Source organism: Hemicordylus capensis, chromosome 2, assembly GCF_027244095.1.
Source record: "Hemicordylus capensis ecotype Gifberg chromosome 2, rHemCap1.1.pri, whole genome shotgun sequence".
NCBI lineage: Eukaryota > Metazoa > Chordata > Lepidosauria > Squamata > Cordylidae > Hemicordylus > Hemicordylus capensis.
The window spans coordinates 263,520,330-263,542,251 of NC_069658.1; the positions used below are offsets into that span (position 1 = coordinate 263,520,330).

General features: G+C 45.5%; 1 protein-coding gene and 1 non-coding gene across 4 annotated transcripts; both read left to right on the top strand.

The window, feature by feature from the left end:
• The first annotated feature begins 1,343 nt into the window (after window positions 1–1,343).
• Window positions 1,344–15,677, top strand: LOC128344478 (zinc finger protein 501-like). 3 transcript variants are annotated; one of them, XM_053294645.1, is made up of 5 exons: window positions 1,344–1,552; window positions 2,093–2,600; window positions 5,224–5,350; window positions 5,942–6,082; window positions 9,985–15,677. In XM_053294645.1, the coding sequence occupies exons 2-5, from the start codon at window positions 2,322–2,324 to the stop codon at window positions 11,160–11,162; spliced, it is 1,725 nt and encodes a 574-aa protein (XP_053150620.1). In that variant the 5' UTR covers window positions 1,344–1,552; window positions 2,093–2,321; the 3' UTR covers window positions 11,163–15,677. The 3 variants fall into 3 exon arrangements, with proteins under 3 accessions (XP_053150620.1, XP_053150624.1, XP_053150621.1); XM_053294649.1 differs by having other exon boundaries at window positions 2,093–2,367; XM_053294646.1 differs by lacking the exon at window positions 5,942–6,082.
• Window positions 15,678–21,351: 5,674 nt separating this feature from the next.
• On the top strand, window positions 21,352–21,460 carry TRNAL-CAA (transfer RNA leucine (anticodon CAA)). Its single transcript has 2 exons — window positions 21,352–21,389; window positions 21,415–21,460. It is a non-coding gene; the product is annotated as a tRNA-Leu (tRNA).
• The last annotated feature ends 462 nt before the right edge of the window (window positions 21,461–21,922 follow it).

The window sequence follows — 21,922 nt, forward strand, 5'->3', positions numbered from 1 at the left end:
TCCATTCAGCTCCAAAACAGCACATGCTGTGTAAAGTTATCAGATAATTTAAGTTAACAGTCCTGATTAATGTAGTGTTTATTTTTTTAAAAGCTGGATCTGAAGGCCAGAGATTCTAGCAATGGGGAAATTCTACATCTGTCTCAGAGTCCCTTCACCCATACAGAGCGAGAGCGAGAGCGAAAGAAAGCGAGAGAGTGCTGGATCAAGGTCACAAGACTGCTGGAAGTACAAAGGCCTCTTCCTGCTTTCCAACCATTCTGAAATTCATGTGCCTGTGCCAACACAAAAGCTTCTGAAGCTGACATTCACAATAAACCAATTATCAGTTTAAAAGATATGGAAGCTACTCACATGCACAGGCAAAACTTGGCTAAGGAAGCCCAGCCTGGTTTTGCCTGCGCATGTGAACCGCCTGGGATCTGGCCCAGCCCAATCCTGATGGCACCTCGGTGGCAAACTTGCCTCCATAGCCACCCTCTAAAATGAGGTTAGGAGAGCGAGTGTTCTCCTAACCCTCGTTTTTGTGATCATCTGCCAGTCGTGGCTGCTTGCAGTCAGGGCTGGCAGACTGTGGGGCTCCTGGCCAACTTCAGGGAGGAGAGGGGGGATTCCTATAATGTGTCACACACTTACACAGTGTATTATGGCAGCTCGGCGGGGGGGATTCAGTTTGATGAGTCCTGGCACCCTGAGCCTCCAAGCGTCTGAGCAGACAATCACATGACGTGTGCACGTGACGTGTGCATGGCAACGCTGCTGGGGCTGCAAGCAGAAAAACTGCAGCCCAGCATGCAGGGGCGTAACTATAATATGGCAAGGGGAGACAGTTGTCTGGGGGCCCACTGCCTTGGAGCCCCCCCCCCAGGCAAGTCACATGACTGACTCCTCCTGCTGCGCACCTGCTCGGGCTTCCTTCAGTTGTATTCATCCTCCGAAATTGATGTGAGTGTTAAGACCTGGAGCTACCAGAACAGCATGTCTTTCTCTAGTACCATTAAATGACTTGCATCATCCACAATTTACAAAATCTTTTAAAAAATAATTTAGGATGATGTTCTATTGTGGCACATAGGTGTGTGTGTGTGTGTGTGTGTGTGTGTGTGTGTGTATAAAATTTTACTTCGGGGGGGGGCATTTTAAAATCTTGTCTCTGGGCCTCCTCCAACCTTGCTACACCCCTGGCTGCATGGCTAATAAGAGGAAAGACTGTGGCCAGAATGAAAAGATTGCCTCGTCTTTTGCCCACCAGAGGGCTCTGGCGTTTGCTCAGAGAAGAGAACCTGGGGACTTCTCTCTTTGCTCCAAGAAGCATGTTGGCTTGGGTTTGTTTTTTTCCGGGTTAAAATAGGTTTGTTGCTGCTTCATCTGTTTGTCATATCTGGTTTGCACTGGGGCCTGGCAGAGAAAAACCTTCCCTTCTCCGGTTTGGCTTTCCAACAGCAGACTGTCTCCTTCTCCAGCCCTCTCAAGCGGCTCTGCAGAAGCTGATCCTGAAGCGTCCAAATCCCCTCCGATATTGAGAAACCTTTGAACAAAAGGCTGAAGCCTGGTAAGGCAGAAAGCAATCACCTCTGTCCATGTCAGTCCTCTCCTCCCTCACTCCAGCTGGTGGGTGTAAGATCTGGAAAATCTCTCCTAAAAGCAGAATTGATCACAGAGGAAAGAAGGAGCAGAGAAAGGAGGAGGGAGAGAAAGGAAGGGGAGATCTGTGCAAATCCTCGATCTGGCTGGTGATTCTCTCCCCTGCCCCTTCACAGTGACAAGAAGCTAGAGTTTAATGGGAACCAGAGTTTAATGAATTGAATTGAATTGAATTTATTACAGTCCTAGACCAGCAATAATGGGAGCCAGAGTTTATCCATGGTAGCTCTTTTTCCAGGCTGATGAAGTGAAACATGAGAAACAAAGAAAAGAATATTTCAGAGCATATGAAGAATGCCTTCCCTTACATAACAAATGTACCCCAAACTGAATGAGTGATGATAATCCTATCTGTCATACGCTAGGGAAGAGACTTAACTAAAGTTTAAAACAGCTAAAATATTGTCGTGAAATGACACTTTTCTGTTCTCCTTTTCTGCTTCCACAGAGTGCATAGCTTTCTTAAAGGACGCCTTCTATAAAGTCTCCACTTCCACAGGGAAGGGGCAGAAGAAACTGGATATTTTAACTCAATTGATCTATTCAATATCTGGTCTAGAATAGGATGGAATCCCTCCTTCAGCTCCTCTGTGCCCAGGAAGACTCAAGAAACTTGTAGCCCCACAAAGGAAGATCAAATTGGCTCACACCCTGAGGTCACGGTGGACCTTATAACCATGTTCAAAGACATTGAGGAAGACAATAGGCAGAGCTTTCGTACAGGTACCGTTCCTTGGGGAGAAACTCCCTGGCAGACTCTGTCCCGGCTGGGGGAGGCAGCTCAGAGGTGGCTACGGCAACAGGACCGCACCAAGGGGCAGATTGTGGACATGATTATCTTGGAGCAGTTTCTGCAAGTCCTGCCTTTGGGAATGCAGGCCTGGGTGAGGGCCAAGAAGCCAAGCAGCAGTGAGGAGGCCGCTCAGCTGGCTGAGGCCTACCTGGGGCGGCAGCAGGTATCCTCTAAAACTACTCAAAACACTGAGTTCCTGGTTGCTAGCATGGTTTGGGCTGCCGTTTTTGGATACTACAAAACCTAAACACTTGCACAAAATGAATGGCTTTCTCATTGTCCCCCATACTTTGTAAAAAACATGGGTTCTCAAACTTGGGTCCTGTTGTTGGGCTACCACTTCCATCATCCCCAGCCACAATAGCAGGCCATTATGGTCAGAGGTGATGGGAGTTGTAGTCCAGCATCTGAGGCAGTATTCCCTGTAAGAGGGAATCCCAGATGTTATTGACTGCTGCTCCCAGAATCCCTAGCAGCAGTGGGCTTTGGCTGAGGATTCTGGGAGTTGTAGTCAACAACATCTGGGATTTTCTGTTAGAAGGAGCACTGGTCTGGGGACCCAAGTTTAAGAACCCCTGGAGTCGGACATAAAGCCTCCTCCATGGAATGATTGGGTAGTTTGGGCCCTTCTGGCTCAATTAGAGCACACATTGCAAAAGGAGATGGAGAAATTGGGGAGCTGCATGTCCATTGGCAACTGTTCCCATCTCTCAGGGAAATCTGATGCATACTCTGGCCCTCTTCACATGTTATGTTCAGTGCATGTACATATAATCTGTGTATAATATATGCACGTACCGATCTGTACACACGTGTAGTTATTCATACAATGAGGGTGTTCTCACAAGCAGCCAAGACCAGGTTAGGGCACCTAAGCCTGGGCTAGGTTGCCCGGTGTTGCCTCGGTCACAAACCCGGCTAAGAAGCCAGGCTGTTGAACGAGGTTAAGGGAGCAAGTGTTCCTTTAACCCTGTTGAATTGACGGTGTGTCAGTTAACACTGAAACACTGATGGGCACTTGCCCGTCGCTGGGAGGATCCTCACAATCGGGATCCCCCATTGCTGGGAGGATCCCCGTTGCTGGATCCCCACAATGTGAGGTGCATTGTGGGATTTCCAGGGGCCGGGACGGCACATCCTGACCCCCACACTGCCATGACAGCTGCGGACCATCTGGGCATGCGATTCACGCGTCCAGCAACTCCACATGGATTGTCTGCGAGGAAGGTGGGATTCTGCTGCCTTCCCCGCTGCCCACCCTCAAGCCCTCTCACTCAATCATAAGAAAGGGCTCAATATGTTCAACGCATGACCTTTGCATTTGAGGAGAGCTGTACACAGGTTCACTTTAAAAATGAACACATGTATATGTTGGAGATGGACTTCCAGTGCATCGACCTTTTGCACCAACTATCCTAATGACCACTAGGGGCATTGGGAGTAGAGACAGTGAGTCAGGGTCTCCCTGACTGTTCTGTTCTACCTGTTTCTCTATGACTCCTGATCTGATTCTTCCGCACTTCCTGTGCTAAGTCACAATCCTTCCCTTCCTCCTGGAGAGCAGATGGAAACATCTCTCTCTCTCCTTACCTATTCATTATGTAGTCCTTTAGATTAGTTTCAGATCTTTCCTATCCAAGTGTACTTAACCAATAAATACTTAGTATTTAGTTCTACAAGGATATCCATGTGTTTTCTCTAAATGGCTGCAATAACTAAACCATCCTCTGCTACCCACTTCTGTGTGTGTGCCCAGTCCTTAGTGCTCTGGCTATTTTACAAACTGGGGTAAAAATTAACAACCTCTAACAGTATAGTCATTCACACATGTGTACACACCTGTATATATACAGTGTTATCTCTGAATTGGGCTACGGAGTGCCATTGATCCAACATAAAGACATGCACTCACTTTGCTGTATTCATGCTCAGTTAATTAACAGCGTTGTACCCCTAAGTACAGTGCAATCTCTAGTCTCCTTGCTCCCCCTCCTCCCTTAGGCTAGGAGAAACCCTGCTGCAGGCCTGTGTTTGGAACCCTTCCAGGGAGCTGTATGTCACTGTTTAATAAGTTATATTGCCAGCATATGTACAGAGCCCCAATGAGTCCAAGTTTCTACAGACCACACACCCAGCACAACAGTGTTGCTAAAATGCATGATTGGTAGTATTATTAGTACCAGTAGTATTAGCAACTAGCTGGCCTGGGCGCAGAGCATCTGTGCCTCTAGTTCTCCCCCACTCCCTCGTTCTCAGCCCTCTTGCATCCCTCTTGGCTCTCCTCCCCTTCTCAGCCCAGCCCTCCCCCCTCCTCTCCCCCTCAGCACTTCTCCCGTTCTCGGCCCATTTCAGCTGCCGCTTTCCTGCTTCTCTCCCTGCCACTGCCTCCCCACTGCCACCTCCCCGCCTCCCCAGCCACTGCTTCCCCCAGCACCACTTTCAGCTGTCCGGCCTCCATTAGCCTGCCCGTTTGCTTCCCCCACCCCACCCCGCAGCTCACTCGCAAACTCTTGCAAGAGCTGCCATACATGGGATTAGCGATGGGTACGTTTAAGAGGATTATATATATAGATGGTCAAATGGTCATAGGCCATAGTTTGTTTTGTTTGTCAAATTATATGATGGTTATATGATGCACGGTTATATGATACAATGACCTTATTGAAGCTAAGAGCTTGGTTGGGAGACTACCTAGGATCCCTATCTACACTCTCTTTCATTCCACAGAAGAAATGTAGGGTGTAATATAATAAACAAGTGTATACTTGGCTTTCTTTCTCTTCTAGTGGCCTATGGCTTTCCAGGAAGTGGCAGTAAATTTCACCCAAGAGGAGTGGGATCTTTTGGATGAACATCAAAGAACTTTATATTACAATGTCATGCAGGAGAATTCTGAGAACATGGCCTCACTGGGTAAGGAGGATTCCATTCCTGTTAGGACCGGTGCACACGTGCCTCTGAATCACTGGCAGACATAGCTTTTAGGCAGCCCATGATGATGCCAATGACATGCCACACAGTCTGGACTGAATTATGATACCTCCAAAAGTTGTGGTCAAGACTGATTAAAAAAACACCTGTTCAGGACTGAGTTAAGTTATGTTGCTGCTAGGCATTCAGTTGGCTATAGCAGCACCTCTGGATGCTGCTGTATGGGGTGAGGGGCATCATAGTGTCTTTCTCCTTAGGCAGCAATGTGTCTTAGATCACCCAGGAATAATATAGAGTAGGCAAAAAAACTGCAGCCAAGCCCACACCCTACAGCCAATCGTGGTGAAAGAGAAAACATTCCTAGTCAGCTGCCAAATATGACTAGCTGATCCCATGCTGTGATATGATGTGAGCCAATATCTCTGTCCACATATAACAGAGCTAGGGAAAGGAGGGGCATTCTACACTGAACATAAAGGCCAATTTACATTGTTTTTCCTATTTGCTGTACATGGAGATTGCCAAAATCCATCATTTCCTCCACATTCATTGTGCCTCTCTTCCTTGGCCTAGAGTACCTGATTGCCAAATCTGACCCAGTTATCCAGCCTGAATCGGGAGGAGAGCCACGAATCCCAGATCTCCAGAGACTGAAGGATAAAAGCATTATTCTCCCAAGAGCTGTTGTGAGTTGTGAGGATGTAACTGTGCTTGGTGAGCACCTTTCCCTCTCTGCGGTGAATGAAGATTAGTTATTTAATTAGAATGCTTTTGAATCACCTGTCAACACACATACACAAGGCAATGTGCACTTGGAAGATATGGGCCACGTACTGCACAATGTTATGTGCATAGCAATAGCAATAGCAATAGCACTTACATTTATATACCGCTCTCTAGCCGGAGCTCTCTAAGCGGTTTACAATGATTTAGCATATTGCCCCCCAACATTCTGGGTACTCATTTTACCGACCTCGGAAGGATGGAAGGCTGAGTCAACCTTGAGCCCCTGGTCAGGATCGAACTTGTAACCTTCTGGTTACAGGGCGGCAGTTTTACCACTGCGCCACCAGCATGTTGCAAAGTAATGGCCATACTGTTGTGCAAGAGTGCTGTTGTGCTAAATGCAATTGCAATTGCAAAAATGCAGTTGAAAGAGTGAAGTACATTCCATTTTAGTTGTAAGGAACATAGGAAGCTGCCATATACTGAGTCAAACAATACCATCTAGCTCAGTATTGTCTACACAGACTGGCAGCGGCTTCTCCAAGGTTGCAGACAGGAATCTCTCTCAGCCCTATCTTGGAGAATCCAGAGAGGGAACTTGAAACCTTCTGCTCTTCCCAGAGCGGCTCCATCCCCTGAGGGGAATATCTTACAGTGCTCACACTTCTAGTCTCCCTTTCATATGCTACCAGGGCAGACCCTGCTTAGCTAAGGGAAGGAGGCATGCTTGCTACCACAGGACCAGCTCTCTTGTTGGTTTTGCTTAGTTGTGTGGGCCACTGTCTGTAACATCTTGTGTGACTTCTTGATCAGAAGTTTGGGGAACACTGGTCTATTCTCTGATAAATAACTACTTCTGCCAAAAAGTGGATGCAGAGAATAAAGAGTGTAGGAAGATAAGAACATAAGAACAGCCCTGCTGGATCAGGCCCAAGGCCCATCCAGTCCAGCATCCCATTTCACACAGTGGTCCACCAGATGCCTCTGAGAAGCCCACAGGCAAGAGGTGAGGGCATGCCCTCTCTTGCTGTTGTTTCCCTGGTATTTAAAACTGATATTCCCTGGTATTTAAAACTGTTGTTTCCCTGGTATTTAACTGGTATTTAAAAGCATCTTGCCTCTGAGGCTGGAGGTGGCTATAGCCACCAGACTAGTAGCCACTGATAGACCTTTCCTCCATGAATGTGTCTAAGCCTTCTAAGGACTGGCTTTTACACGATAACACTCAGCAGAGTTTATAAACTGATTATGTTGAAAAGTGCATTAACCTGGGGAATACAATTACCTCAGGTAGCATCAGGTAATATGGAAGACAACTATGGATTCAGGGTGATCATTTCAGTTCCGTTGTTACCAGACCAGCATGGAAAGTAACTATAAGGACATAAAACGGCCCTGCTGGATCAGACGCAAGGCCTATCTAGTCCAGCATCCTGTTTCACACAGTGGCCCACCAGATGCCTCTGAGCCCACAGACAAGAAGTGAGGGCATGCTCTCTCTCCTACTGTTGCTCCCCTGCAACTAATATTTAGAGGCATCTTACCTCTGAAGCTGGAGGTGGCTATAGCCACCAGACTAGTAACCATTGAAAGACCTGTCCTAAGCCTCTTTTAAAGCCATCCAAACTAGTGGCCATCACCAGATCCCGTGGCAGAGAATTCCATAGATTAATTATGCACTGTGTGAAAAAGTAATCCCTTGTGTATAACATTGACCAGGAGGCCTTGGTAATATCCTTTTGCTCAAGACATCTGTTAGGGGGCCAATAAAGCAAGGATGATTCTATGAAGAGGCTCCCGTTGCTCTTTCCCACAATGTCCAAAGGCATTTCCTTTTTCTTTCCATTCCCTTCTCTAACCTGGTAGCTTCTGTCCTAAGGGAAATAGCAGCTTCAAGGGGAAGGGTTGTGGTTTTGATTTGTTTTGTTTTGTTTTGTTTGTTTTGTTTTGTGTGGTCAGGACTATATTCAGGGGATGGGGCCATAACTCAGTGGTAGAGCATCAGCTTTGCATACAGAAGGTCCCAGATTCAATCCCTGGCATCTCAAGGTAGGGCTGGGAAAGATTCCCGCCTGAAATCTTGGAGAAGCCGTTGCCAGTCAGTACAGACAATTCTAAGCTAGATGGACCAAGGCACTGACTTGGTAAATGGCAGCTTCCTATGTTCCTACAGCAGGAACATAGGAACAGGGAGAGGGGTTAACTCATCCTCCCACAATGTCCCAATCAATCCCCATCAGGGGACCCCATAGCCACTAGCCCCCCCCAGTTGGGGGGGGATAGAAAGACAGGATGCTTGAAGACACATCTAGTTTGACTCTTGGATGAACTTTTGGTCTGATCCACCAAAACCATTTGTATGAGTTTGTTCATTATGTTTTCTCCTAATGCCCCCTCTGGTCTCTCCTGTGGCCCAGAAATGCCACTACCCAAACCAGATGAGGTTTTTCATAACAATGAATATGACATGATATCCCAGACGCGGCAAGAAGAAGAGATTCAGATGTCTGATGAGGAGGAGGAAAGCCCAAGAGGCTGTAGTTCAGGCAAGGAGTTGGGATGCCTTTTGAAACAAAAATATAAGGTATTGGCTTGGGGGAGGTGGGGGACACAATGAAACCAGATCCAGCCCGCTCCTCTGTTGTTCTCTCCCATCTTGTATCTGATAGAGGTCAGAAGCTACTCCAGGAGGCTTTACACAAGGGGCTTCTGCCCCGAATCTCCTTCAGGAGAGAGAGTGTGTATGTTCACACACCAGCCAAACTTACCCCGAACTCCCGATGAGATCCTTGGAACCACTCCACACACAAATCGGGCTTTGTTTTGTGAATTCTAGCTTATCTTGAGGTATTTCTGGATTTTTAAAATGCTGTTTTTAAGCTACTTTTTCTGAAAACGCCAGAGCAAATGGAGAGGCACTGACATAGAATCATTAGCATGATAAGAGGCATGGCCTCTTCAGAAATGCAGATCTATCTCTGCAGGGAACTCTCTATCCCCCCACTTCCCATTGGCTAGGAAGGAAAACACTGACACCTGCCATGTGTACTTGCAAAAACGAAACCCAAGAGCAGAGGGGAGGGGCTGCTTCCCTCAATACCACGAGTGTACTTAGAAGTGGCTTCACTCAACATTTACCCCAAAGCGTGAAGCCAAATGTGAATAACCTCCTGGCTGTTGCTTTCAACTGAGCCATAAGGGACAGAAGCAAGTAGATCATTCCTTTGTCTCTATCCTCTTCTTTTCCACCCATTTTCTTGTGTCAAGGAAGGAGAAAAGAGAGAGGAATGACGGCTGACAGTTCTGGCCAAATGTTTTGGCAAGTGTGCCAAAGATAGGTACAGACAGGAAACAGGGCTGCTTCTAGTGTGCTTCCCCTACCTTGATGTGGTTTGGCCTCTAATCTTCTGAGCTAGGGAGCATGCAAGACTACTCCTCTTCTGCAAGGTACCACCCAGGTCTATTGGGCCTACCATTGTTCTGATGGTGCATCTAGGATGTACCCAACTGTCCCCCATGGCTGTCTGGTACAGAGGTAAATCAGTAACGCCAATCCATCTTTCCAGGAAGGTTATCCATCAGTACTAACCTTCCCAGCTACTATCACAGCTGATAACCTTTCAGAGAACCCCAGGTGTTTGAAAAGCATTGATCTAGGCCACAGCCAACTCCTTAGGCCTTCCTCATTGTATCCAGGTATGCCCAAAACACCTGAAACTGATGGGCACATGTGCTATTGATTGGTGACTTTTGTATCAGAGGATGAACTTTCCTACCTGGCTCATTTCCTACCTTGCTTTCCCTGCCTCATTCACCTTCCTCCTCAGTTTGCCCTTTTCTGTCTCCAGCACCGTGGCCAGTTTCCATTGTGGTTTTCTTTGTTCCCCCAGGTGAGAGGTCAGAAAGTGTGAATGTGAGGAAGAATCCTCAGGAGGAAGATCCTGTCGCCAAGCAACTGCATGAGACATCATTGTGGTGGGATATATTTTTTGACCCCAAGCTGACTGAAGCAATTAAGATCAAATCAGAAGGACATCAGAGGAGGTTCCCAGACCTGTCACAGGGATACACAGTTCCCAAAAAAGGAAATTCCCTAAATATGGCAAGAAGCAGGCTCCATCTAGGAATGACTGTGTCAAAAAGAAATTATGCCTGCTCTGAGTGTGGGAAAAGTTTTGATCGGCGTTCAAACTTAATTAAACACCAAAGGATCCACACTGGAGAGAAACCATATTTGTGTACCGAATGTGGGAAATGTTTTGACCAGCAATCAAATCTCAATGTCCATTTGCGAGTCCATACTGGAGAGAAGCCATTTGGTTGCCCTGACTGTGGGAAAAGATTTAGCATCAAATCTCACCTCCATGGACACTACAGGATCCACACAGGAGAGAAACCCTATGAATGTGGGGGCTGTGGGAAGAGATTCCGTGTGAAATCTTGCCTGAATAAGCACCAGAGAATCCATGCGGGAGATCCCAAGTTGTCCAAAGCAATTGAGATCAAATCAGTGGGGCATCAGGGGATACTACCAGAGCTGTCACAGATATATGCAGCGCCCAAAAAAGGAAATATTACTAAAATGACAAGAAGCCGACCCCAGCTAGGAATAACTGTGTCAAAAAGAAATTATGCCTGCTCTGAGTGTGGGAAAAGTTTTGATCGACATTCAAACCTAATTAAACATCAGAGGATCCACACTGGAGAGAAACCATATTCTTGTGCTGAATGTGGGAAATGTTTCGACCAGCAATCCAATCTCAATGTCCATTTGCGAATCCATACAGGAGAGAAGCCGTTTGGTTGCCCTGACTGTGGAAAAAGATTTAGCATCAAATCTCACCTCCATGGGCACTACAGGATCCACACAGGAGAGAAGCCCTATGAATGTGGGGGCTGTGGGAAGAGATTCCGTGTTAAATCTTGCCTCAATAAGCACCAGAGAATCCACACAGGAGAAAAGCCCTATAAATGTCTCACCTGTGAGAAAACTTTCACTTGCAGCTCCAACCTTATTAAACACCAGGTGACTCACTCTGGAGAGAAAGATTACATGTGCTCTGAGTGAGGGGAAAACTTTGCTATCAAATCAGATCTTAACAAACATGAGAGAATACACACAGGCGAAAAACCTTCCATTTGTCCCATCAGTGAGAAAATATTTCGTGATGTTTCTCAGAAAAACAAACATCAGAGGATCCACACTGAAGAAAAATCTTATGAATGCCCAATTTGTGGGGAAAAGTTTAGAGACGACTTGCAGCAGAACAAACACCAGAGTATTCACATGCTATAGCACACTTGTGTATATTGTATCCAAGTGTATAGTGAAATTGTTTTCTTCAACCAAGAATGCAAGTTGTAAATGAACAAATATGTTACATGTTCTAACACTGAGAAGCTTGCATAGGGAAAGTGTTTGGGTCTTAATCAACAAATGGGAATCCACAGAAGTAGTAGTGAGCACAGGAAATGCAACTCAGTGAGAAAATTCTCCATGAAGCTTTGCATTTAATTAAATGTGGAGATGGAGCTGTAGCTCAGTGGCAGGGCATCTGCTTTGCATGCAGAAGGTCCCAGGTTCAATCCCTGGCTTCTCCAGGTAAAGCTGGGAAAGACTCCTGCCTGAAACCTTGGAGAGTCACTGCCAATCAGTGTAGACCACACTGAGCTGAATGGACCAGTGGTCTGACCCAGTGTATGCTGATGGGAAAAATAGGAAGCACCCAACCAGAAAAGCAGGGGGAAGGGATGTTCAGCTCTTAACAAAACTTCCCTACAATGACAACTATTTCTGCAATCATGATGGACAAGATTCATGTGTGAACTCTTTGGCTGCTAATGAATACTTTCAACACTTCCCCCTATATAGTAACCACTGAATCCCACATTGATTCACAGATAGGACATTGAGGAGCATAAGGAAGCTGTCTTATACCGAGTCAGAAAAGCAAAAAAGGAGACAGTCTCATGATGCTGTCAAGCATTTATTAAAGCCTAATGCATTTCAGCCTCAGAGGCCTTCTTCAGGCTAGGGATGTACATGAACCTGTTCATACTTCCCTGCCGCCCCATTGCCTCCTTGGACCAGAAGTACCCAGCGCATGTCGGGCGCATGAGCAAGCGCAATGTGCGCACGCTTGCCAAGTACTTCTGGTCACTTCCGGTCCGAGGAAGCAACACGGTGGCAGGGAGGTAAGCTGGCGCCTTGCCGGACCAATTTTAAAGAGACTGCCAGTGGGGAAAATGCAGTGGGGGTGGGGAGTAAGTGCACCCTTCCCCAGTCCTTAAAGTTATCTCACCACCACCACCTTCGAACTGGCTGGTGCCGGTTCTGTGCACACCACTACTTCAGGGGCAATAATTTGTAGTATTTTCAAAGAGCCCTTGAACAAGTAGACCTTTGCCTTCTTATAAGCTTGTCAGCACCATGAGACTGTTTCCTTTTTCTTATGGTTTGCCTGAGGAGGTTCAATAGATATTTACTTCCTTTGAAATGATTTGCAACTCTCTGGCAAAGCACCATTTCCTCCTGGATAAATAACTCATCCCCCTGTTTTAAACTGGGAGTGGGGACTAGCACAGCCTAGTCCTTTTTGATATAACATGTCAATCAACGACGACTGGGAGAAACATGTCAAGTCTTGCTTCTCGTATTCTCCCAATCTGGCTTGTTTATGCAATCTATCAATGAAGACAGATGCATCTTCAGAAAGAATATTCTGAGCCCCAGAATCCACAAGCAATGAGAAATGTCTCTTGCCTTACAATCCCAGTGATCAAATGCAGTTTAGAAAGGGATGGATGAAATGCATTTTTATAATATTTGGATACATCAAAAGCTGATAGGCAGAATGATAAAAGAATGGAAATCACTTTTGGAAATTGAATAATCCAGGAGTATAGCAAGGTTGGAGTGGACCCTGGAACAAAAAGTGAAGATGTCCCAGCCAGGTGCAAGAGAGAGCGCAAAGAGCAATCTGTCACCCAGCCAACAGCCTGCCTCCCTTGGGGACCCAGAAACATCTGTCCCCTGCCCCCATTCAATTGCAGCTACGCCTCTGGAACAATTCAGATTATTCTCTTGAATTTTGTTAAACGTTAGAACTTTGCACCCTGAAATCTATGTACAACCAAACCAGGTCTGAACAGTTTCAGTGGGCCATGTCACCAAGTCATCTTGCTGTTTGCTCACAGAGCAGGAGTTGACATTACGGACTTGCGACGATCTGTTTCAACTGCGTAGGCACTCTGGAGCACCTCGCAGTTATCAAGAGCTGCTGGGCCGGATGGACAGGCCCACCAGTCACTCCGGCCACCGAGGCCTACTTGGCTCACCCCCTGGCCGTGCACATGATGGCTGAAATTATGGGGAGGGACAGAGGTTTGGTGCGGCAGGACAATGGTGAAGGATGGCTGCAGGAGGCCCCCAAAAGCAGGTTTGGGGGGGCCTCTCAGTGGGGGAGATCTCACGGTGGGGGCAGTCCAGGTGCCAAAATTACCTAGGTGTGCCCCTGGGTGGCATGCATGGTATTGGGAGTCTGATTTGCTACAGCACATGATCTCTGTACTTGCGCCACTAATTTATCTTTATAGAGTTTGTGCTTTGCCATTCATTCTGTGAGATTGTGTTAAGCTCTGAAGATGACCAATAAAAACAAAAACATGAAAGATGGAGCAGCAATTGATTTCTGACAGGACTCAAAAGAAGAGATGGCAGAGATGAACCCTCAGTTGTGTGGAACTAGTTAAGGGTCTGTTTGCAGCTACTGACATAAGCATCAGACATGACAAACTTGCACTGCCAGCCAAATGAAGTCACAACCATTTATGGGTGGCAGCACTTGGTGTTCATCATATCCAAAGCAGAATTTGTGCAGCCTTAGGAGGGGGGTGGGAAAAATCTCCCCCCCCCCCGCCCAGGAATGACTGCAGATTATTTGCTTGGCAGTAAGCTAAGGAAGACAAGATGATTACTCTCTCCTTTTTTATCTTTCTGATGCTGGTGGGAGTGGATCCACAGCATTAGCTGTAGCTGCTGCATCCCAAATAAATAAATAATTCATAACAGTATCAGACAAAGGTGAAAGCTGCTTCTTATGGTGACAGAGACACTTCAGTCCCACTCTCCAACTCCCAGAATCTATTTACTTGTATTATGTTATTATTACTATTTTTAATTAATGATTTCTGCTACATTTAATAAGAATAATTTTAAGCATCTATATAGGATGGTTAGATATTGTTGTAACTACTGCATAAAAATTCCCATGTCAGCCACTTTGTTTTACTCATCATTTCCACCGGCCAATGAGTATGTCTGATGTCATAATATCCTGCATTTGCATATGGGAGGGAGGAACAACTCACAAATGTATAACATGAAATACTGTTGACTATTCAGGTATCACAGTTACATCACAAGACAGGGTATTGTTCCAGCCAACCAATCAAAGAGCAAACAGCTGGTCCCTCATTTGAATATAAGCCACTATATGAGCACAGAGGTGGGGACAATACAGAGGCATTCATCACTAAGAAATAAAGCTGCGTGTAATCAGGAAGGACAAAAATAATGGCTGCTACCCAGAAGAAGGGCCAACCCCAGAAGAGCAAGAAACAGAAACCAAAGAGGAAGAAGCTAGGGAAGCGGTGCCGAAGGAAGAGAGCAAGGAGGCAGGTGAAGAATGCCAAGGGTCCCGCAGATGCATTTGTGCCTAAGATTCTGCAAAAGCTATGCCAAGCAAAGCCACCCCGTCCTATTAAGGGCAATGGGAAGGCAGTCATTGCACAACGGTGTGTCCTCACAAGCAAAGACGGGCGGCAACAGTGTTTTCTCAGCAACTATATGGCCTCACAAGCCACGGCGAACACTGACGACATCCCCCCAGCAATTGTATGGCCTTACAAGCCACCAATGGCAAGATGGATAGCAACCATGTGCCCTTACCAGCCAAGCGCCCTCACCAGCCATCTGTGGCAAGACGGGCAACGACAACGTGCCCTCAGCAATGCTGTGCCCTCACCAGTCATCTATGGCAAGATGGGCACCAGCCTCTGCACGATCACCCCCACAGACCTTCAGTATGAAGCGAATGAGATGGTGCCCAGGCAAATGAACCCATGCTTGTTTCCCAACAATCCCAGCATGCCTCCTTATTAGCAGAACATTGTTCCCTGGGCTGGCCTAAGTGGTCTCAAAGGAGAGAAATAAGAGGAACATCAGCTGGCCTGAAGAGAAAAAAAAATCCCATCTTCCATCTGACTGAAGACCTGACATGGCCATCTAAGGTGCCGAGAAACCCAACACTCTAAGCAAGTGATCTCACCTACCTACAACTTTTGGGAGTCACAGTAGTGACCTTCATAGATGAGAGAGATAATCAAACCATTACAGAGAAGGGTCCAGAGGAGACAATTCAGCCAACAGGACTTTCCTAAAAGAAATTAAAAAGAAGCGATCCTCTTGCTTGGAAGAATGTTGGATTTCACAACACCCAGATTGCATATAAGCGATTTAACTTCAGACTAAGAAAAAACAGCTAGTTATTAACATACCAATAAAATGGGATTTTAGAGCATATGCCTTCAACTTAGAGCACTGTTTTCTGTACTTGTCCATTTATGTACAATGCAAAATACTTGTGCTTCTGCAGACGTGATTTATGTTTCTAGAACCTTTCCCCTTATCTGTAGCCTCTGCCAAGGTATGCTAAGTTACATACACATAAAAAGAAGATATAATGTAAGCACCACATTAAAATTACATTGACTTCTATTTCAAAACTGTCCATGATGCACTATCAGGATCCTCAATGAGAAAATTCATATGAAACAACCACGGTTGCTCAAACACATGACCTGCTGCTGCCAAAAATTGTGTGACACTGTGATTTGCTTTTTGTGAGGGGTGTGTATGTCTAGGTTAGGCTGGGTTCAAAACAACTGAAATAATTGGCTTCAGTGAAAAATGCCTCTGAACCAGAGACAGTTCAGGTCTGGATCCACTACTTGCTCCCAACAGGGTAGAAGATGCTATTCACACAGGTGTGCAAAACCAGACAAAGGGAGCCCAGCCCAGTTCCGCACATGCACGTGCACATGAACCGCCGGGATCGGGCCCAATCCTAGTGGCCCCATGGTGGCAAACCTGCCTACAGAGCCACCCTTCAAAATGGGGTTAGGAGAACAAGAACTTTTCTAACCCTGTTCGCTTTGGGTTGGTTTTTTTAAAATTGTGTGTCAGCAGCAGCTACAAGCAGCTGTGGCTGGCAGCCTCGGGGAGGGCAGGGTGATCCCCATAATGCACCACACTCTCACGTAGTGCATTATTGGAGCTCCAGGGGGCGGGGTGATGAAGGGTGGCACATCCCAGCACCCCAACCCTTCAGAATTACTGGCCGCAGCCATCAGTGCTCATCTGGGCAGGCGATCCGCCCGGCCAGAGATGGCGGAACGATTAAGCATTTTGAGGCTTCCTCCCCACAAACCAGGTAGCGCTTTCTCGCTGCTCATGAGAAAAGGCTCTGCATATGTGAAAGGGTGACCCTACTCTTGCACTATCCTCACAGGATGAGTGAAATGCTGCTTGAATTAGAACCAAGTGTTTGCAACATAGTATGGAAGCTTGAATGACACCAAAGTCTCTGTAAGACTGACCAAGGGTGAAAAAACAGAGGTATCTACTTAGTTTTCAAAGGGAAGCTCTTACATTGTTTCTATTCCAACATATCTCTCTGCCAACCGAGATGACTATTTGTCAAAGATCTAAGCAGAGGCCACAATCCTATACAGATTTAATAAAGGATACAAACCTATATGCACACTCTTAAGAAAGCCCTATTAAATTATATTATGTAGCTTACTCCCTGTGTAGACACAAAGAGGTTCATGCTCCAAATCCCTTTGACCTCAGTCTTTTGAGTAAACATGTCATGAATGGCTTACTATTAAACTTAAAAACGCCCCCCCCCCCCAAATGTACTCCATAACCATATTAACTGAAACAATCTTTCATCAAATCCAGTTTGAATGAGCATTCTGCAGAACCAAGTCTTGTATTATACAAGAGAGTAAATTGGTGTAAAGAAATTGAATTTAGCACATTCAGCACCTTCATCTTCAATCTCTGTATTTAATTTTGGAAAAATGCATTTGTTTAAAAACCCCTGCTAACTTGGCAAAGAAGCACCTTTTAACATGGTGATTCTCTTTATGTAGCAGCGGGAGAGTAACTGGCCCTATCCACCCCCAGCACAGTACTTCCAATGACTGTTGCTGGTGTCTATCTTATGTATCTTTTTAGGTTGTGAGCCCTTTGGGGACAGTTTCTCTGTGTAAACTGCCCTGAGCCATTTTTGGAAGGGCAGTATAGAAATTGGATGGGTGAATGAATGAATGAATGAATGAATGAATGAATGAATGAATTTTATTTCAAATTGCTTCCCACTGTCTTCAGCTAATTTTGGAAACAAAATTACTTAATTCAAAGCAGTATTACAAACTGCACCCCCATATTCTGCATTATTATTATTTTTAAGACTCAGGGTGGGTTCACACAACTACCTGTAAGTACTTACCAAGTAGGCAAGAGAGGAACTGGAGATCATGGGGAGCACATGCTCCTGTCGGGTGTGAGATCTGATCACAGCCTGGTCCAGTTCTCAATGTTGGTTACCCACTTTGCCTTAGTTTATACCATCTTCAAGCCAACTTCTGTACCCAGTATTTGAAATCAGATTCACAAAGTGAATAACTAAAAACTAAATGGAAGTGGGTAAAAACTGGCATCAGGAACCAAACTTGGGTGGGTTCAGATGTCATGCCCAATGGGAGTGAGTGCTCCCTGAGATCTCCAGTTCCTCTCTTGCATATTGGGTAAGTATTTGCAGGCAGTTGTGTGAGCTCACCCTCAATGTTTTTTAGAGGAATATTAGACTTTTCCCCCTACCACTCCTCTTTTCCCAGTCTGTTCACTCTTCATTTTTAGCCTACTTTCCAAAGGATCACGATGTCTGTGTGGTTTGTTTATTTTTCTATTTTCTGTGAAGTGTTTTGAGAACTCTTTGTTGCAAAATGGGATATATGTATATCCCATTTTGCAACAAAGAGTTCTCAAAACACTTCACAGAAAACAGAATGGATATATATATATTCATTCATAGCAATAGTTGTCATCATATTAGCGTGTGTTAGGGTTGTGCACAGAACCAGTTTTCCAGGTTCAGCTCGAATCTGGACCGGATTACAGATGCCTCGGGCAGCTTGGGTCAGGCTTGGGCTCAATCAAGCCTGGCTGGTTCCGGTCCAGCCTGCGAGCCGGCTCACAGGCCAGCTCTGGGGTATACTTGTAAAGGGGGATCTGGCTAGAATTCCCCTTTACAAGTACAGGGAAATCCCTAACCTAAGGGGGGGGGGCAAAAGGCTTTTTTTAACCTTCAAGCAAAGCCCCGGGGCCAGTGGAGGTGGCCGATGCAGCAGCCACTGTGGCAGTGGAGACATCAGAGGTGGCAGCAGGAGCAACTCCAACCTCACCGCTGGCCTCCCAAACGACATCCAGACTGCATGCGGCCCGGACTGTCATTTGGGAGGCCAGGGGGGGTGATTGGAGGAGCCCCCACTGCCACCTCCGATGTCTCCACCACAGCTGCCTGCATGACCCCCAGGGCTTCATTTGAAGGTTTAAAAAAGCCTTTTGCCTGCCCTACCCTTCTTAGGATAGGGAATCCCCTGTACTTCTAAAGGGGAATCCTTCCTGATTCCCCTATACCCCGCAAGCTAGTTCTTCGAACCTGGGGACAGTCCACTACAAACCCGCACCACCTGAACTAGGCCAGCTCGATATTGAGGCGGCTCACACATCCCTAGTGTGTGTCTGTGTTTCCCCCCCACCCAATAAATTTTGCATTTATAGTTGCATTTATTTTTTTAAAAACCTCCACACTGCATTTACTGTGAAATTGCCTTGCTTCCGTCATCCACTTTTAATAGGACAACGACATGACATTCTTATCCAGTTGCTATCCTGCTGTTGCTAGCCTCCCCCATGCTTATTTAACTCTCTTTTAACTCTCTGGCAAAACAGCTGACATATATACGGACAGAAAGTAGTTCAATCTCCACAGGTATAGAGTGCCTTAGCATAGGGTTGCCAACCTTCCAGGAGTGGCGTTGAGTCTCCAGGGAATGACATCAAACTTCAGGAGACTATTGAAAGCAAACCTGGAGATTTCAGTGGCTTGATATTGTGAAAAATAAATGTTGGGGGGGAAATGTCCAGGAACAGCTTCAATCAGAGTCATTCAGTCTCTACTCATCTGCCTTTTTTGAGAGACGGGGACTTGATATGAGTAGCCAATGACCTCTATTAGGCAGGTGAGCCTATCACCAGGCATCTATAGTCCAGCACACGTTTGCTATTTCTGGTGCTATTTTATCAGCATTTTTAAAATATTTTTTACATTGTGCTACAACATTTTTTCACTCCTATATATGAAGAAAAATTAAAATATTGTATTAAAATTTAAAATAAGCATATAATTGCATTTAAATAAAAATTAAATGAACACGTTAAAAACTTTTAAGTAATAAATAGATGATTAAGAAAACCGAAAGCATGGATTGCATGTCCCATTCTGTCCATGAAAACATGGCTTCCAGGCCTATCTTTTAATTGTTGCTAAAATATCTTTTAAAAAATTTATTCAAGTAATTCACTTATTTCATTCGTCATGAACCCCACCGCCCATTGAGATCATCAGGAGAGGTCCGTCTGCATTTGCCACCTGCTCTTCTGGTGGCTACTCAGGGACGGGCCTTCTCCGTTGCTGTCCCGAGGCTTTGGAATGCACCCCCTAGTGAAATAAGAGCCTCACCATCTCTGACAACTTTTTATAAGTCTTTAAAGACGCATCTGTTCACCTAGGCTTTTAACTGATATTGTTTTGATTGTTTTAATGTTGTTTTCAGAATATTTTTTTAAATTTTAAATTGTGTTTTAAATTTCTTGTTTTGTTTTTGTTTTTAACTAATGTTTTACTTTTGTTTTTATCTTGTTGTAAACCCCCTAGAGACGTAAGTTTTGGTGGTATAAAATATATATTAAATAAATAAATAAATAATATATTTCCCTTCTTCCACAGAACAGTGTACATGGTCATCCCCTCACCCCACCCAGTTTTCATCTTCACAGATGTCCAGTAGCCAGTTTCATGAATGAATGGGGGATTTTACCCTAATCTCCCATCCTAAACTGTCAGTGTCAGATTTAGGGACAAGCTAAATAAACTACAGGTCAGGCCCTGAAGCCTTAGGGCCTCACATGACATGAGGGGACTCTGAATACTCTGAATACAAAAAAAAAAATGACATAATTTTTGTCCTATGTAATGTATTTTCATTTAAAGGTATGTCTAATGCAAATAGTCTTAATGCAAGATAACGGTTAAATTATTAGTGTTTTGGTGCATCTTTGCCAAGCAACACTAAAGCTTTCTTTCTATTTGCATTATCCTTTCTGTTAGGGGGGAGAGAGGGAATGCTATGGGTCTTTTAAGGTTGACATAATTTAGAGCCTCAGCACGTCATAATCCGGCCCTGCTGAGCAGACATTAACCACTACACCTCGCTGGCTCGTCACAATATTGGAACCTAACTGAAAACGCGCGTTTGTTCAAACAAAACGACTGAGAAATCGGGATTGTTGTTTTTCCTGCCCCGCCACAAGACTATATCATAATCAAGCCTTCTCTAATTATGTAGCTAACAGGACGGACACAAGTCGCACGCACAAATTGCTCTACCCACCAAGATGGAGAAAGTCACTCTCAATTTCACCTGTATGTTATATTATAGCAGAAGAGAAACGAACGGCTGACACTAGAAGCCGCCTGTCTGCAACGACCCAGGCATCGAGGTGAACAGCTGCCGTTTTCACTGTACAAGGAACCATTCTCAGTGTGAAATCGAAGAATATATCATATAACTGGTGGTATAAACGCGCCGCCCCTGAGCATGTTTTGTCCCGTGAGTCTCCAAGCTCCTCAGGCGGGGAAAGCGGCTAGCTTGATTCTTGTCTTGTGGGAGGCGTTTGCCGCTTTGCACAAACAAGGATGTTGAAGCTGACTTCCTGCAGTACGCGCGGAGACTGACGCCTTCTGTAAAACGAAAGGGGGGAAGCTTCGAATTTAAGTGTGTGTGTGGTGTGTACGCGTTAAGAGATTATCAATTAAAGCATAATGTAAAATGCTCTAATCAGTGTCAGGATGGCCGAGTGGTCTAAGGCACCAGACTCAAGGTAGTACCTTCCATTCTCATGGGTATTCTGGTCTCCAATAGGAGGCGTGGGTTCGAATCCCACTTCTGACACAGACTTTTTAGATATGCTTTATACTTTTCATGTATGCTTGCACTTTAGACACCCTGGAAACACAGTCAAAGGTCTCTTCTTTTTCTTTCCCCCCCATTATACGCTCAGATCATTCTAACACTCAAACATGTGATCAGCAGTCAGCACAGGTGACACTTGCCTTGTCCCTCTTCATATGCCTTGCTGCCGGCTGTTTTGTGGGGCGGTTTCGTGAAAGGTGGGACTCCTGGAAGGGAAGAGAGTTGAGAGCCCATGCGTACCTGCTCGCAGAGGTGAAGAGAAAATGCATGGCGCCAGCTTTACTTAACGAAAAGAAACTAGGGAAGCCTCAAAGTTCATCGTGTTAAGACAGACAGATTAAATTTTCTTAGACAGGCAGTTGTGGGGAAGTACAGAGCGCCAAGTTCTCTGGTTCATATATGCTGCTGAGCTTGTAGAAGTCACATCTGTAGAACAAGTGG

Coding starts and splice junctions, on each gene's coding strand:
- LOC128344478 (XM_053294645.1), top strand. CDS start 2,322: ATGTTCAAAGACATTGAGGAAGACAATAGGCAGAGCTTTCGTACAGGT. Junction 2,601..5,223: donor CCTACCTGGGGCGGCAGCAG/GTATCCTCTAAA, acceptor TTTCTCTTCTAG/TGGCCTATGGCTTTCCAGGA. Junction 5,351..5,941: donor TGAGAACATGGCCTCACTGG/GTAAGGAGGATT, acceptor TCCTTGGCCTAG/AGTACCTGATTGCCAAATCT.